Source organism: Lissotriton vulgaris, chromosome 10 (genome assembly GCF_964263255.1).
Source record: "Lissotriton vulgaris chromosome 10, aLisVul1.2, whole genome shotgun sequence".
Classification (NCBI taxonomy): domain Eukaryota; kingdom Metazoa; phylum Chordata; class Amphibia; order Caudata; family Salamandridae; genus Lissotriton; species Lissotriton vulgaris.
The window spans coordinates 50,804,524-50,820,083 of record NC_141698.1 but is presented as its reverse complement, the minus strand read 5'-3'; the positions used below and the strand labels follow the sequence as shown (position 1 = coordinate 50,820,083).

Below are 15,560 nucleotides of genomic sequence, written 5' to 3'. Positions count from 1 at the left end.
TTTTGGCCGTTACAACATGGCGCTTACACATCCATTCATACTCTGATCCTTTGGTTATTTCAGTCTTTTTGGTAGTCCTTCTTCACTTTCTCTGACTTGCTACTTGATCACCTTCACTTCACCCGCCGGGCAGCTAACTTCCCCGGAACTCCTCGGAGTCCGAATTTATTTATCACACTAGTAAGTACATGGTGATTTGATTGCAATCTTAGTGCGCACTCGCGGTGAGGTTTCACGATGTATTTCACTGTTCCACGAGCATGGCGCCACTCGCTTGGCTCTCACGCGGAGTACCGTTTCTTTTATCGTCCCTGGGTGTAGGCGCTTGTATGCACGCACGCTTATATCTTACCTTTCAGTTTCCTGCATTTACGTGTTTTCGCCATTACTCACTTGATTACCTATACACTCATTCCTTTTTCTGGTCACGTTTGATTTTCGGTATTTTTCAGCCTGTCACAGCACTAACCAGCTGCATGCAGTCTTGTTTTTTGTGTCACTATCATGTTTACTCATTGATTACAGCTAGATATTTTGTTTTCATTGTAGAGTATTCCCCTGACGATGGGCTCCGCCCGAAATGCATTGGGTTGTGTGATAAAGAACACACCTACATCTATGCACGTTGTTTTGGATTACATGTTCTAATATGCACTATTCTCAAGAAGCTTTAAAAAAATATATACTCCAATAAATTTGGAAAGAAGACAACACAACTGTGGGAGATATCTTTTATTGACTATTGATTTCATGGAATCAGACCTCTTGGTCCCCCTTGAGTTGTGCGCAGGGGCGTTCTCTCCCTAGGCGGGAGAGCCACTCTCCAGTATCCACTTTCAACACTGGCTGGCCAGACAGTGTTTCCCCAGCGGCACACCAAAAAAACTTTAAAATCATTATCATTTGAATCACATAAGCTGTGCGAGTTCCTTCACATTTATATTTCTCTACGTCTGTCCACGGACCTCGGCACGCTTTTCACCATGAATTTTGAATCAGTCTCGAGTATGACCGATCAAAAAGCCAGCACTTTCGCTTACACTACAGATGATGCTGATAAGATTTATGGCATGATACAGGAAGACGTGACTTCCACGAGCAACACTCGCAGTGTAGAGAGCAATCTTCGCCAGTTACTCTACCTTCTCAAAAAACAATCCAACCAAAAACTGCATGCCAGCACCCTCATCCGGTACCATCGTGTCCAACGGATCCCTCGTGGCCTACGGGTCCCTCTAAAACCACTCCTTTGCAAGAATAATACTAAATTTGTAGAACGCTGGTACTCCATTCTTAATAAATGTTCCCTTGATCTGATTTTATTGATCGTGGAAGAATTGGCAAAAACTCTAGATGAACTCACTCAAGAAATCACCTGCGTGAGGAAGGAACTTGACGATGCCCTGACCGAAGAAGAACTCACGAAAATGCTAGAGGACATAAACACACAATTGGATAAACATGTACGTGAAACCCAGGAGAGGAAACTGAGAAAATTTAAGAGAGACACCATTGACTATAAACTCGGTGAGGTTTACACCTGGGCCGAGGTTTATGCCCGCCGCCGTACCAACAAACCGTACAACCCTTACTCAGCCAATGAAACCTCCTCATCTGATGATGACCAAAGAACACGACCTGCAACGGACAAACCACACACAGATGTCCAAACTCCGAGTACCTCAACCGAACCTGCGGTTCCTTTTTTAGATTCAGGTACCAACCTTCAAAAAGACCCCGGGGGGGAAAGACCCGCCGAGGCAACAGAAAAAACTCCGCCTCCAAAAAACAAGAAAACGAAAGGAAGACGCTGATCAGCAATGAGAATCTGGTCATCAATATCTCTTCTACCACGTTGTCAACAGAAGAAATTAACATCTTACAAAAAGGACAATCTTTTGTCCCCACCACTGGTACCAATACCTTGGAACTTGAAGTGAGCATGTTCAAATTAACCCGTAATATACGCTTGAAACATTATTTTCAAAACATCAGCCCTACTACCATCCAGGAGGAAGATATGCTCAGAGGTTTACGACCACATAGCACTTTCATGGCCCCGCAAAGCCACAAAATTATTGATGCCTTTGAGAACTTGGTTAAGCAAGAAATATTGAAACTGCCTTTTTCACAACCAGCCACACGCGGTAACCTTTCTCGCAAGGAGAGAAACATCCTACAAAAAATAGCGGATAACCCCAACATCACTTGCCATAACGCTGATAAAGGAGGTGCCCTGGTCATCATGGACACCTCTTTTTATGAACAAAAGGTTACGGAACATATCGGAGACACCAACACTTATGATATTCTCCCTGGAGATCCTACCAGCGAGTATACGAAAGATCTGATCACCATCATCAACAAAGCCTTTGATAACGGGACAATCAATGAAAGAACGAAGAGGTATCTCACACCTATGAATCCGAAACCTCCGACATTGTACATGTTACCCAAACTACATAAACATCCTACGAATCCCCCCTTCCGACCTATAGTGTCGACAAGAACCAGCATGCATGAAAACGTGGGGAAATTTTTGGATAAATACTATCAACCTTTTGTCATAACTGCAGATTCTTTTGTAAAAGATACAACCGATTTCCTACTCAAATTGGAGCCGATCATGAATCAACTCAAGGACTCTAACCTCATCATGTGCACCGTGGACGTCAGCTCCCTTTACACATCAATCCCTCATGACGAAGGGATTGAGGCTATTGAAAAAATACTGGCTCAATCAGACATTGACCATGATCTAAAAATATTCTTGATGGAACTCACGATCTTTACTTTATATCACAGTTATTTCACCATCTTCGACAAATGGTTCTTACAACTCAACGGGACGGCCATGGGAAATTCGGCGGCCCCTTGCTACGCCAATATCTTCATGCGAATATTTGAAGAAACACACATACTATGCAAAGAAAACTGGCTTGAACACGGACGATTATACCTGAGGTATATTGATGACATTTTTCTTTTATGGGCAGGCTCCTCCGAAACCCTGGTTACCTTCCTAAACACCTGGAATCAAGTAACACAACGGATACAATTTACATGGGACTACAGCACTTCCTGTGTCCACTACCTGGACGTCAAAATACAGAGAGAACTGGGAGATTGGTCTACTACCATCTTCAGAAAACTGACCGACAGGAATTCAACCCTTCACTATCAGAGCTTCCACCGCATGGGATTAAAAAACAACCTACCTTACGCCCAGATCCTGCGGGTGAAAAGAATAGTCTCTAAACCAGAGGAAAGCAAAATTCAAATACAGAAAGTTTTGGAGCGTTTGAGAGCTCGAGGATATCCCACACCTATACTTGACTTGGCTATGCAGAGGAGTGACAAATGTACCAGAGCCTCCTTGCTCCTACCTAAACAGAAGACACCCTCAGAACGTCTAGTGGTGGTGTCCAAGTACTCCAAAGCATCTATCCAATTTCAGAAAATCATTCGAAAACACTGGCCAATTTTAACCATGGAAGCAGATTTCCAAGGGTTATTTACAGAACCCCCTATCTTTGCATTCACTAGGGGTAAAAATCTCAAAGAAATTCTTAGCCATCCCAGCGAACCAAAAACCAAGGTCATGTACTCTGGACTTAAGCCTTGCTATAATTGCAGTAATTGCAGCAACTGCATTCCAGGTAATCAAATTAATCATCCCATGAAAGGCCACGCCATTAAATTGAGAGTTAACGCTACATGCAATAGCAAAAATGTCATATACGTCTTGAAATGCCCATGCGGCAAATGCTACGTGGGACACACAGAGAGAAAGATCCGCACCAGGATCTTAGAACACAAAAGTAATATTCGCACCGGCAATTTAAAATCCACCGTAGCCACCCATTTTTTGGAAAATAGACACTCAGTGGCTCAACTGAAATACCAAATTTTGGAACAAGTACCCATTACTTTGCACAATAAGACACTTCTACTAAAAAGGGAGAATTTCTGGATCCGTTTCTTGTCAACGATGGCGCCCTTGGGGCTCAATGACCGAATGGAATTTTTATGTTATTTATAATTAGTGTCCCTGTTGTTTCATTTATTGTTGATATTGCATTTATTTTACTTTGCCCATCATTCACTTCTAGGTTCACTTTCCATGCTCACATCTTAGTGTTGTTACATGTTTTCACTTTTTTGGCCGTTACAACATGGCGCTTACACATCCATTCATACTCTGATCCTTTGGTTATTTCAGTCTTTTTGGTAGTCCTTCTTCACTTTCTCTGACTTGCTACTTGATCACCTTCACTTCACCCGCCGGGCAGCTAACTTCCCCGGAACTCCTCGGAGTCCGAATTTATTTATCACACTAGTAAGTACATGGTGATTTGATTGCAATCTTAGTGCGCACTCGCGGTGAGGTTTCACGATGTATTTCACTGTTCCACGAGCATGGCGCCACTCGCTTGGCTCTCACGCGGAGTACCGTTTCTTTTATCGTCCCTGGGTGTAGGCGCTTGTATGCACGCACGCTTATATCTTACCTTTCAGTTTCCTGCATTTACGTGTTTTCGCCATTACTCACATGATTACCTATACACTCATTCCTTTTTCTGGTCACGTTTGATTTTCGGTATTTTTCAGCCTGTCACAGCACTAACCAGCTGCATGCAGTCTTGTTTTTTGTGTCACTATCATGTTTACTCATTGATTACAGCTAGATATTTTGTTTTCATTGTAGAGTATTCCCCTGACGATGGGCTCCGCCCGAAATGCATTGGGTTGTGTGATAAAGAACACACCTACATCTATGCACGTTGTTTTGGATTACATGTTCTAATATGCACTATTCTCAAGAAGCTTTAAAAAAATATATACTCCAATAAATTTGGAAAGAAGACAACACAACTGTGGGAGATATCTTTTATTGACTATTGATTTCATGGAATCAGACCTCTTGGTCCCCCTTGAGTTGTGCGCAGGGGCGTTCTCTCCCTAGGCGGGAGAGCCACTCTCCAGTATACATTTGAAAATGAACAAAGGTCCTCATCCATTTTACCCATGCTCAGATAGGTGATTAAGCATGCTCCTGAAGTCTTCAAAGACCCAGTTAGAACTCTGGTCATTAACCCACAAATACCTAAAACCATATGAAATGCTGGTATTCTGCCAACAGGTTTTGGCAACAAGAGTCCAAGGGCAAAGCGGTCTTCAGGGTGTCTTCTCATAGACCTGCAATACAGATTCTGAGGGTCTGGCCCGTGTTTTTGCTACAAGCCACATGGTTCACAAATAGTGAAGGCAACCTGACAGTAACATGTTTATTTTCTGTCAGAAAAATTATTAAACACGCTCCTTGATGTTGAGCAAATGAAAAAAAGAGGGGTTTGGCAAGATTTCCAGTGAGAAGTAAAGTAAAAACGGCTAGCTCTGACCTAGGATCTTGTTACCAGTGGCCAGAAAGAACTAACCTTTTACCTGTGGACATGATGGAATACAGAAGGTGCAGTGAGACCCTTAAGGGCACAGTGCCCGTTTTGGCTAACATTTCCCTCCTTTCCCTTTCCTTTTAAAAAGAAAGGTTGGTGAAAGGTCTTCTCCTGTCACTTATTTAGTGACTGTTTTATTAGAATGGATGCTTTATAAACAATTAAAAAATGAATTCAGTTTGTTCTTTTTTCGCCTTGCTTAGCCTAGTTGAACCTAGCTGATACCTGTGCTGTCATTTTGCCTCATGTAAAGCCCAAATCATAGCTGTCTGGGTTAATAACCGGTATGGTGATTTTCTCCATAAAATCCTATTTTGGTCTCAACCCTGCCCTCTTTTACTCTACTGAAATAAAATATATATATTTAAAGTATGGAAGCAGTCACCCACTTATGGTTGGGATGCTTCTTCATGGAGCCCTTCATCACATTGTGGAATGTTTCACCAAAATGTGCTACAACCATGAAAAGGCTGGTGCTCTTGAGGTGGAGAAAGCAGTATCTATCCACTGAAGTGACTGTGCGAGTCTTAATGACCTTGTGTGAGGATGTTATATGAATGTGAGAAAGGGCCCCATGAAGAAGCATGCCACCTGGGTGGGGGAGGGCTTACATCCTTAAAATAGTTTTACAAGAGATGTAGTATGAGATTCTGCTACTCGTAGATTCCCTGGCACCCCAAACTCATGTTACTCAATTTGAAGAAGAAAATGAAATGTGCCCAGTTGTACTTTTTTCCCGTCTATCCCCCTTAGTCTGCTATATACTGCTTTCTATCTGTCCTCTTTAAACTTGTCATTCTGAGATGCATATAACCTCCTAAGAACAGTGGCTTCCTGGTCACTGAAAATGGTGGTGTTACCTCTTTAAACAGCATGGCAGAGGTAAAGGATTGTTGAAGTACGAAGGGGTGACCAACTAGAAAAACAAGTAGTGATATAATATCCGCTTTATTGATCCCAAAAGTCCAGAATTATGAGTGTTAAATAAAATACTGTGCATTGTCTGCATCAGTAGTCTTGGGATAAGACCTGTGGTGTAAGGCTGTTTTGCTTGGTGGATAGTAGAACACTACGTCTTCTGTATACTGAGATTTTGATTACAGAGGAAGATTGCTCCACTCCCTCCCCCGATGACCCTGTAGCTCTTGACATTTTTCACAAGGCCTGCAGCTGAAAAGCAGGGCTGATTATCATACCAGGCCCATTGCACATGTGGATAATTAAAGTAATAGTCTGTTAAAGCCATTACACTGTGTAAATCCCTTCATCTCGTATAGTACCTCACTATATAGACTAATCGTCCAACACCAGACTCTACTTTGTCAAGCAGATAACCACAATTAAAGGTAGAACATTCCAGCCCTTTTGACAATCTCGGTTATCTCTCCATGCCTCATCTCTCGAAGGCACACCTGCAAGAACTGCTCTGTTGAAGACCTATCTAATCATTAAGGGCCATATGTATCAAGAAGTCATTTTGCGATTCTTAAATAGCGATTTTTTGCAAATCGCTATTTGAGAATCGCAAAATGCTATGTATGTAGGATTTGCAATAAAATTTGCAAATCCTACATATTCCTTAATTGCGAATCGCAAATTGCGATTTGCAATTAAGGAATACCTCCCCATTCATTCCTATGGGCCTAGAGGCCCATAGGAATGAATGGGAAGACATTCTTAATTTGCGATTAGCAATTAGCGAATCGCAAATTGAGAATGCAATTTCAAGGGTGCAGGGGTGTCCAATGGACACCCTGTTGCACCCCTGAAATAAGCATGGGTGCACATGTGGCGCACATACATGCCCTAAGGGCATGTATGTGCTTCACATTGCACTTTGAAAAATGCAAAAAAGTGCATTTTTCAAGGAAATTCAAAATTACCACCAACTTGAAGTTGGTGGTAATTTGCGATTCCTTAAGGACAATTTGCATTTTTTTTATGCTTCTTACATTGCTTTTTAGGAATCGCAAAATTTATGATTCCCTAAATGCAATCGCAAAATAAGGAATCTCAATTTTGCGATTCCTTATTTTACATGCAGATTTCTTTGATACATACCATTTAGCAAAAATGCGTTCGCAAACGCCGAAATTCTGTGAATTTCGGCGTTTGCGAACGCTTTAGTGCTTGATACATATGGCCCTAAGTCCCTTGCCCCAGAGTGAAGCAATACTTTAATGTCAAACCTTCACTTTTCAGTTGAATCTTGCGACAATCAGTGAAAACTAGTCTTATCCTACCATTACTCATATGTCCCAAAAAGCATGGATGACCTTGCCAGCTATCATTCCAACAATCTCTCCATCTTATCCGCAAAGTTGTGGAACGATGGCATTGGCAAGTGCAAGAAATTGACCTCCATAATCTCTCTAAGCCTTTTTAATCAGGCTTATGCTCTTGCTCTGTCACCTTCACTGCAGCTATCTCCATTGATTATGTCTTAAGGATCACTGATAAGAATACATTTTGTGACATGATCCTCCCTGATTTTTCTGCAGTATTTAACACTGTTCATTAATAACTGCTTTGTAATATCCTCTAGTCTTCAAAGGCATCATTCGTATCATCGGTTGTTTACTTCCCTCCTTGCAAAGTGACATTCTGTCCAGGGGTACTTCTGTAGATCACTTTTAACATGTCCTACTCCTTCTCAAAAAGGTGTAGTAATTGCAACAATTATCTTTAGTCTGTAAATGTAAACATAACACTACTTGCCAAACAAAATCCTATGCAAAGAGTTTATCCTCAACAGTGTCAGCAGCCTTCAACCACAGAAAACAAGTATTCTCCCCGTTCCTCTTCACCAGCGCAAAATTGTTTGCCACTCATTTAAAGACCATATCTGAGATGTTGAGGATTTTGCTGAACCTCTGATGCCAGAACAGGCCCTTCCCCATGGCCTAGCTCATAAGCCCTGTTGCATCTACTATCACCCCCCGGAAAATGTTCTTCCCACTGCTGCCTGTCTCAGCACAATCACATCACTCTTGTCCTCCGCTGTCTCCCACGTCCGCCTACATTAATAAAGAAAGCTATCCACACCTAACGCCACATCTCCGGCCACACATGCTACCTGCTGCACCAGCTTAATAAAATCTCAGAAAAAATGTTTTGATTATCTTCCGCTTGCAGTAAGAAAGACAGTGGCCTTTGCATTAATAATGTCCATATTGGACTACTGCAATAGTTTGTATGCAGGTGCCACTAAACAAACTGTTCAGAAATTGCAGGTGGTACAACATGCAGCTGTCAGGCTTGTGTTGAAACTGCCTCTACGCTTATTGACTGCAGAGGCTCTCAAAGCTCTTAACTGGATGCAGGTGCCTAAGAGGGTTCTTTTTAAAATTCTTCTGCTCTCATTCAGAGCCAACAGAGTGCTAGGGCAAAAATATCGAACTTTCAGAGGCACATTCTTAGCTGTCTTAGGGGCCAAGGCTTAGAATCCACTCCCCAGCGATTGATTTATTGAATCTTATTCCATTTATAGAAAACAGCTTAAGACTTAGATCTTCACTGCCTCAGATGCGCTCATTCGGTGATGCTTCCTCTTCCCTTTCTCTCTGGTCATTTACGTGGCATCGATCCTTGCTTTTACCACTCAGCGGCAGGATGCTCCTTTGGGAGTGACAGTTCACCATTTATACATTTTTTTAAAATTAACCTTGATGTCGGTAAGGCACGGAAAGAGAAGACAGTCTTCGCCTTCTAAGCCACCAACATCTGTAGCAACTTCTAACTTCTGAGAATTTTTCCTTGAAGCATTATGTTTCTCCCCAAACCTCGCCCCTTATTTAGGACTCCATTGTAAAAATGGTTGCTTTTTTCTGTTCATTGTGCTATTGTAAAACTGGTTGGAGCTAGCTTCATTACTGGGATTTTGCTTCTTTATCATCGAATCTCTCCTACAGAAACTCTCTTCTTCCCCTCCGGGCTAACTGTATTATATAAGTAGCCACAATAAAGTTAATTAAAATAATCATGATCCCAAGCCTACCATGGCCAATTATTTGAAAATCGCATATTTTAGCCATTGCTGGCATTAATTTAATCTTAACATCACCATTTTTCCTTTACATTTCTGAAATTTAACGTAGTCTTTGGTTTTGGAGGTGGGGATTCTGCTTATGTCCATATTCTTAACCCCCTCCCTCATCCTTAGGCCACCTTTGGCTCATAAAAAGTTATTTATCTGATAGAGGTCTAGCCCCAGGTTCCATACCTTAGAATTATCCCCAGGCATCAGACTGGATCTGGAAAATTTTAATGAGCAGTACCCTTGCGAGCCACTAGGTGGCCTCAAACAGCTCTGTGTGATGTTTTATGCACCGGAAAGGACATGCACTACCCCAGTTCACTGACATCAGTTTTCTTTCTACTCCAACCAGTGCAGATCCATAGAAAGCTACACCTTAGTCAATTTTTGACTAACTTTTTTCTATGTTTTGTCGAGTCTTTTGGAGGTTTTTCCCTCCTGGTGTGACAGGGATGTCCTTCCAGAAGGCCGGCTTTAGGCCCTGCTGTGCCTGTCACCACTTGATGTCGGTGCAGCCCAGCATCCTGCATGCCTTTGGTTCCTTGAGCACGGCCACGATCTGTTGATCTGCTTTAGTGGCCACGGCGTGAACCTGAAGGCCTTATGGGAGCGATCCCTCAAGCTCCTGGTGGCTCGATGTTGCATCGATCCAGGTTTTGGTTGAGAGGAAGGTCCCTCGTGTGGTCACAGTCAGAGATCCTAGTCACACTAGAAGTCATCTGGTCATTTGGGTAAGTCCTGCAAGAAGTAATCGAAGAGGTCTTCTACTTGTCCATCGGCTGTCGAGAGCGTAGACATTCAAGGCATGGCTCTGCGGTTGCGCCAGTGCCTGGGCTGTCTCTGCGCCTCCCCGAATGTCCAGGAGCCAAAACGATCACCATCCAATTAAGAGAATTTTATGAGGCAATGCACCTTATATTTGGGTGGTCCATTCTCTCTGGCACAACTTTTGGCCTTGTTGGTTCAGGATGGGACCTACATGATCCATTACGGCGCAAGTCGGGGCCCTGGGATCCACAGATGGATTGACCAGCACCAGTTGTAACCCCTTGACCTTTCTGGATGCCGATCTTGATGTTCCCTGCTCCGCAGTCAATTTTCTGATCCCTTATTCTGACACAGAATCAGATGGCATAACCCAACGCAAACTCTGGACCCGGAGCCGTATACTTATGGGGCAGGACTCGGGGAGGAATGGGAGGGGTCGCTGCACCCTGAAGAATACCAGTATTATGACACTAACCAGGACTAGGGTGAGGATGGCATTCAAGACAAAGGTTCTCCAGAGAGCTTGGTGATCCAACCCTCCACTTTCCACGTAAATTCTGGAGCATTCCCAACAGCACCACCAGATCAGGAATTCAAGAGGCTGGACAAAATAGGCAAGAAGATGTTTTCTTCCACCAGCCTGACACTGCGGTCTGAGATAACTGCGCGCCATTTGGGCCGCTATTACCATGCTCTGTAGGGTACAGTTGAGCAGGTGCTGCCAACGGTCCCTGAGGAGACCCGGGCCGTACTGTCCCAGGCTGTTGCCGATGGGAGGGATACAGCTAAGTTTACCACTAGATGTTGACTTTACACCACCGACTCACTGGGAAGATCTGATTCGTCCATAGTGGACGTACGGCGTCACACCTGGTTGAGGACGACTGGCTTTTCTGGGGACATCCAAGCGTCTCTTATGGACATGCCCTTTGATGGGTTCCGACTCTTCAAATACCAGGCAGATTCAGCGCTGGAGCACTTTAAGGACAGCAGGGCTGCCAGATCCATGAGCCTTTCCGTGCTCCCTCGCCAACTCTAATCAGCCTTTCTCTACTTATGTGACCACGAAAGGGGCTTCCAACCATCCAGCCACCGCGGCTCGCAGGCTTCACAGCCTCTGCGTTGCCAAGGACAAAGCACCTACAGACCTTGTGGGTCAGGCATCCACTGGTCAGACCAGTCCACACCTCCCCGGCAGCTGAAGCCTCCAATCCCTTATAGCCCGCCCCCTTATCATGGGCACCCAGTGGCCAGAAGGATCTGCCATCACCTGCACCACTGACAGTGTATCAAATCGGACCAATGAGTTTTGCAGATTATTTGGAGAAGGTACTGCCTCCCCTCCACCTATGCCACTTGCTTGAGACAGGCTGACGGAGGGCCATTTTTCTCTGCTCCGTCGGGAAGTGATGGCTCACTTGATTAAGGTGGGGCATGGGAATGGTGCTGATACCAGAAGTAGGCTGGTGTTGCTATTTCCTCTACTTTCTAGTGCCCAAGAAGAACTGAGGCCTTCGACCTATCCTAGATCTGTGTCCTCTCAATTTCTTCCTCAAGAGGATGAAGTTCAAAATGCTTAAGCTCGCTCCAGTCTTGTCTGCCCTGGAAATGGCAGACTGGATGGTAGTGTTGGACTTCCAGGATGCATATTTCCGTCCGGCCTGCTCACATGCGTTACCTGCGGTTCACGGTGGGCCACAAGCCATTTCAGTTCACTATGCTCCCTTTTGGCCTCATCAACGCCCCTCAGGTTTTCACCAAGGTGATGTTTGCAGCTCATCTGTGTGATCAAGGGTGCCAGTCTTCTCCTATCTCGACGACTAGCTGTTGAAGGCGGGCTTTCCCCAGGTTGTTGTCGCCCACCTCCAGACAAAAGCGGAACTCCTGCATTCACTCCCTCTCAGATGCTCCCTTTCATCGAAGCTGTTCTAGAGACAGTGCAGTTTCGGACCTATCCTCTTGAATGGTAAGTCCCCGTATATTCAGGGTATTATACAGACGTGTCAGCCTCTATCTTGGATTTTGGGGAGACTGACGTTGCTGGGCCTCATACCTCCTGCATACTGTTTGTGACACATGCCCTCTGACATATGTGGACTCTGCACTGAGATCTGAAGTTTAAGTGTTCACAGCATCAGGGAAAGCTCTCTGACCTCGGTCCAGTTCTTGGTGGGAACTGCACAAGATCTGCAGTGATGGTTAACAAACTGCGATTGGGTCTGCGGCAGACCCATCTCCCTTCCCCAACCAGATCTGATCATAGTGACAGATGCATTACTCCTGGGATGGGACAGCCATGTGGAAGATGCGGAGATCAGAGGTCTCTTTTCTCTGGCCGAATCTGGACTCCCAACAACCTTTTGGACACCCGGTGATTCGGCTGGCATTAAAAGCCTTTTTACCCTCCTTCAGGCGAAGGCAGGTGCAGATGTTCATGGACCGCACAACCGCCATGTGGTACTGTAACAAACTGGCTGGGGTGGACCCTTTGTCAAGAGGGCACATAACTGGAACAGCAGGACATTTCCCTGATGGTTCACCACCTGACAGGCTCTCTGAACTCCAGGGCCGAAGATGCCTAGTAGATCACAAATGATCAAGAAGATCAGGAACAACTGGGCCCAAGTCATCCTTTAGGTTCTGGACTCGATCTTTTGAGCATGGCCATCAGTCCTCCTATCGGGCTGCCCCATCAAGAGGATCTTCTGTGCAGCAACAGGGATGGGTTCTACACCTGTCAACACTCTGCCTTCTTGCTTGGAGATTGAGCAGCAACAATTGACAGCCTTCGGCCTTCCGCAGTACGCAATGTTATTCTGGCAGCCCGGCGTCCCTCACCAAAACGGTATACACCTGCCATTTGGACAAGTTTGTGGCATAGTGTACAGAAATGCAGCTTTTTTAAAATTCTTTCCAATGCCCAGCAGGGCTCTGCTCTGGACACCTTAAGGTGTTCTTTCTGCTATTTCAGCGGTTGCCTGACCACCTATCCCTCTTCAAATCCCCTATTGTACATAGATTCTTGAAAGGTTTCAACATATATTTCCACCTTCTCCCTTTATCATGCCTCAGTGGGACCTTAATCTCACCCTGATGTTCCTGACGTGTGCTCCATGATCTACTCTCTCAAGTCAAGCTCACTTCCTCTCAGGCAATAATATCTGCCCAGAGAGGAAGTGAGCTTCAGGCTTTGTCATCCAAGCCTCCATATCTAAATAACTACCCAGCCAAGCTGGTTCTACGAACTGGAGCTTCCTTTCTACCAGTGGTCACTATTTCATGTAGGCCAGTCCATCACTCTGCCTACTTTTAGTCCACATCCCTCTAAGCAAGAGGAGCAACTTTACCAACTAGACCCAAAAGGAGCATTGTTGTTCTACCTTGATCGTACAAAAACGTTCCGGGTGGACAACCATCTCTTGCTGGGGTATATTGGAGCAAAAATGGGAAATGCTGGTGCAAAAACAGACCATCTCCCGATGGTTCATGCTATGCATTAAAATCTGCTACGCATTAGCCAAGGAGCAACTCCCTAAGGGTTTGCATGCTTATTTCAACAGAGCCAAAGCTGCAACCTTTGCATTAGCATGCAGAGCCTGGTCCTGGACATATGCTATGCTGCAATGTGAGCTTCCTAGCACACATTCACAAAACACTGCTACCTGTACAGTCAGGTGTGTCGGGATGGGCACTTTGCCCGTTCGATCCTGCAGGACTATTGGGTATGAGATTATTTCGCAGACTCACCATCGGGGAGGTATTGCTTGGGTATCTATTCTAAGGTAAGGAATCTGCGTCTAGAAGTCTCTATCAGATGGACAAATTGCTTACCTTTGGTAAAGCCCTATCTGGTAGAGACTATCTAGATGAAGAGTCCTTACTGACCCACCCATCCTACCTGCACTGCGGATGGATTTCTACCGTCAGAGTTTTCACCTTTCAGGACTCTAACTTAACACACTTGTTCTTTGTGGCTCTGTGTTCCTGGTGTGTAAAGTCACGAAAAGTAACTTACGTCAGTGCACTGAGGTGGTGCCTACATAGGCACCACGGAGGTCACTTCTGACTACGCCACTCAGAGCTGATTGCCAACTACCGGTGTGCAGGGTTACTACTCATGAAAAATTTCCAGATCCAGTCTGATGCCTAAGGATAATTCTAAGGTAAGGAACCTGTTGCTTGGTAGAATCTCTACCAGATAAGGCATTACCTCAGGTAAGTAACTTGTCCCTCAGGTTTAGTCTTGCAATCCTTTTTCCTCAGCAAACCTTCTCTTGCACTCTTTTTGCAGCGGTACATTAAACACGACTGTATGGGGTACATGGTAAGGAAGCATCCTGTGAAATTGAAGGAGTGCATAGACCTCTTCACCACGGTCGAGACCCTGGAAGAAGAGAATCCATGGTAATTATTGACTTGAAAACACATCTCCATTTATACTGAGATGCCTTAATTTCTAGTTTCTTCGATGTTCCCTTCGCGTCTTCCATCCTATCATATTTTCCTCTTGTATGTTTCTGTTCCTACTGTGTATTATTAAGTGGTTTATGTAATGCAACATTTGCCATACTTGGAACACTATCTTTGTTTCCAGTAGCACTGTCCTAATACTCTACTTCTTGCATATTTAGGAATTTCCCTTCCCTTGTTCTAGTTTCCTCTGATCATTTTATTATGCTTTACCCATTCCCTTTAATCTGCATGTGATCCTTCATAAGCTTCATTTTCATTTTTTCTGATCTGAATGTCAAGTACTATGGTCTTAATTTCTCTTCAGCAATTTTCTTGCTTTAGTCTACAGCAGTTCTTGTTTTCATTCTTTCTGTCCCTTTCCCATGATCCATTTACATTTTAATCTGAGGATAGCTGTATGCACTTTTCAATTGCATCATCCTATAATTACCCTAACTTATCTGACCTCACATAGGTACTGTCCGACCTGTAAGAAACATCAGTTGGCTACCAAAAAGCTTGACTTGTGGTCATTACCGGAAGTTCTCATCATCCACCTAAAACGATTTGCCTACACCAAGTTCTCTCGAGAAAAACTTGACACCCTTGTGGAGTTTCCTATTCGGTAAGTGGCTGAGAATATTGAGAATACTGTATTAACATTTAAGATTGCAAATCAGCAGAGTCAATTTTGCAGAGAGGCATATAAGACAAATCATCAGAAAGGAATCTGGAAAGAAATGTAAACTGCTAGACATATCTGGAATACATCAGTCTGTGCAGTTTCTGGGCATGGTTCTAAGATGTATGACCAATTCAGTGGTCACAGTTTACAGAGGTTCCATAGA

The 15,560-nt window shown here is 44.2% G+C and overlaps 1 protein-coding gene across 1 annotated transcript in view; it reads left to right on the top strand.

Annotated features, from left to right (window-relative positions):
- The window catches only part of USP11 (ubiquitin specific peptidase 11), a 280,476-nt gene that overhangs the window by 229,153 nt on the left and 35,763 nt on the right, over positions 1 to 15,560 (top strand). The window contains exons 17-18 of the mRNA XM_086940434.1: positions 14,552 to 14,664; positions 15,188 to 15,337. Of these exons, the coding sequence (XP_086796560.1) occupies positions 14,552 to 14,664; positions 15,188 to 15,337 (263 nt within the window). The remainder of the gene's footprint in view (positions 1 to 14,551; positions 14,665 to 15,187; positions 15,338 to 15,560) is intronic.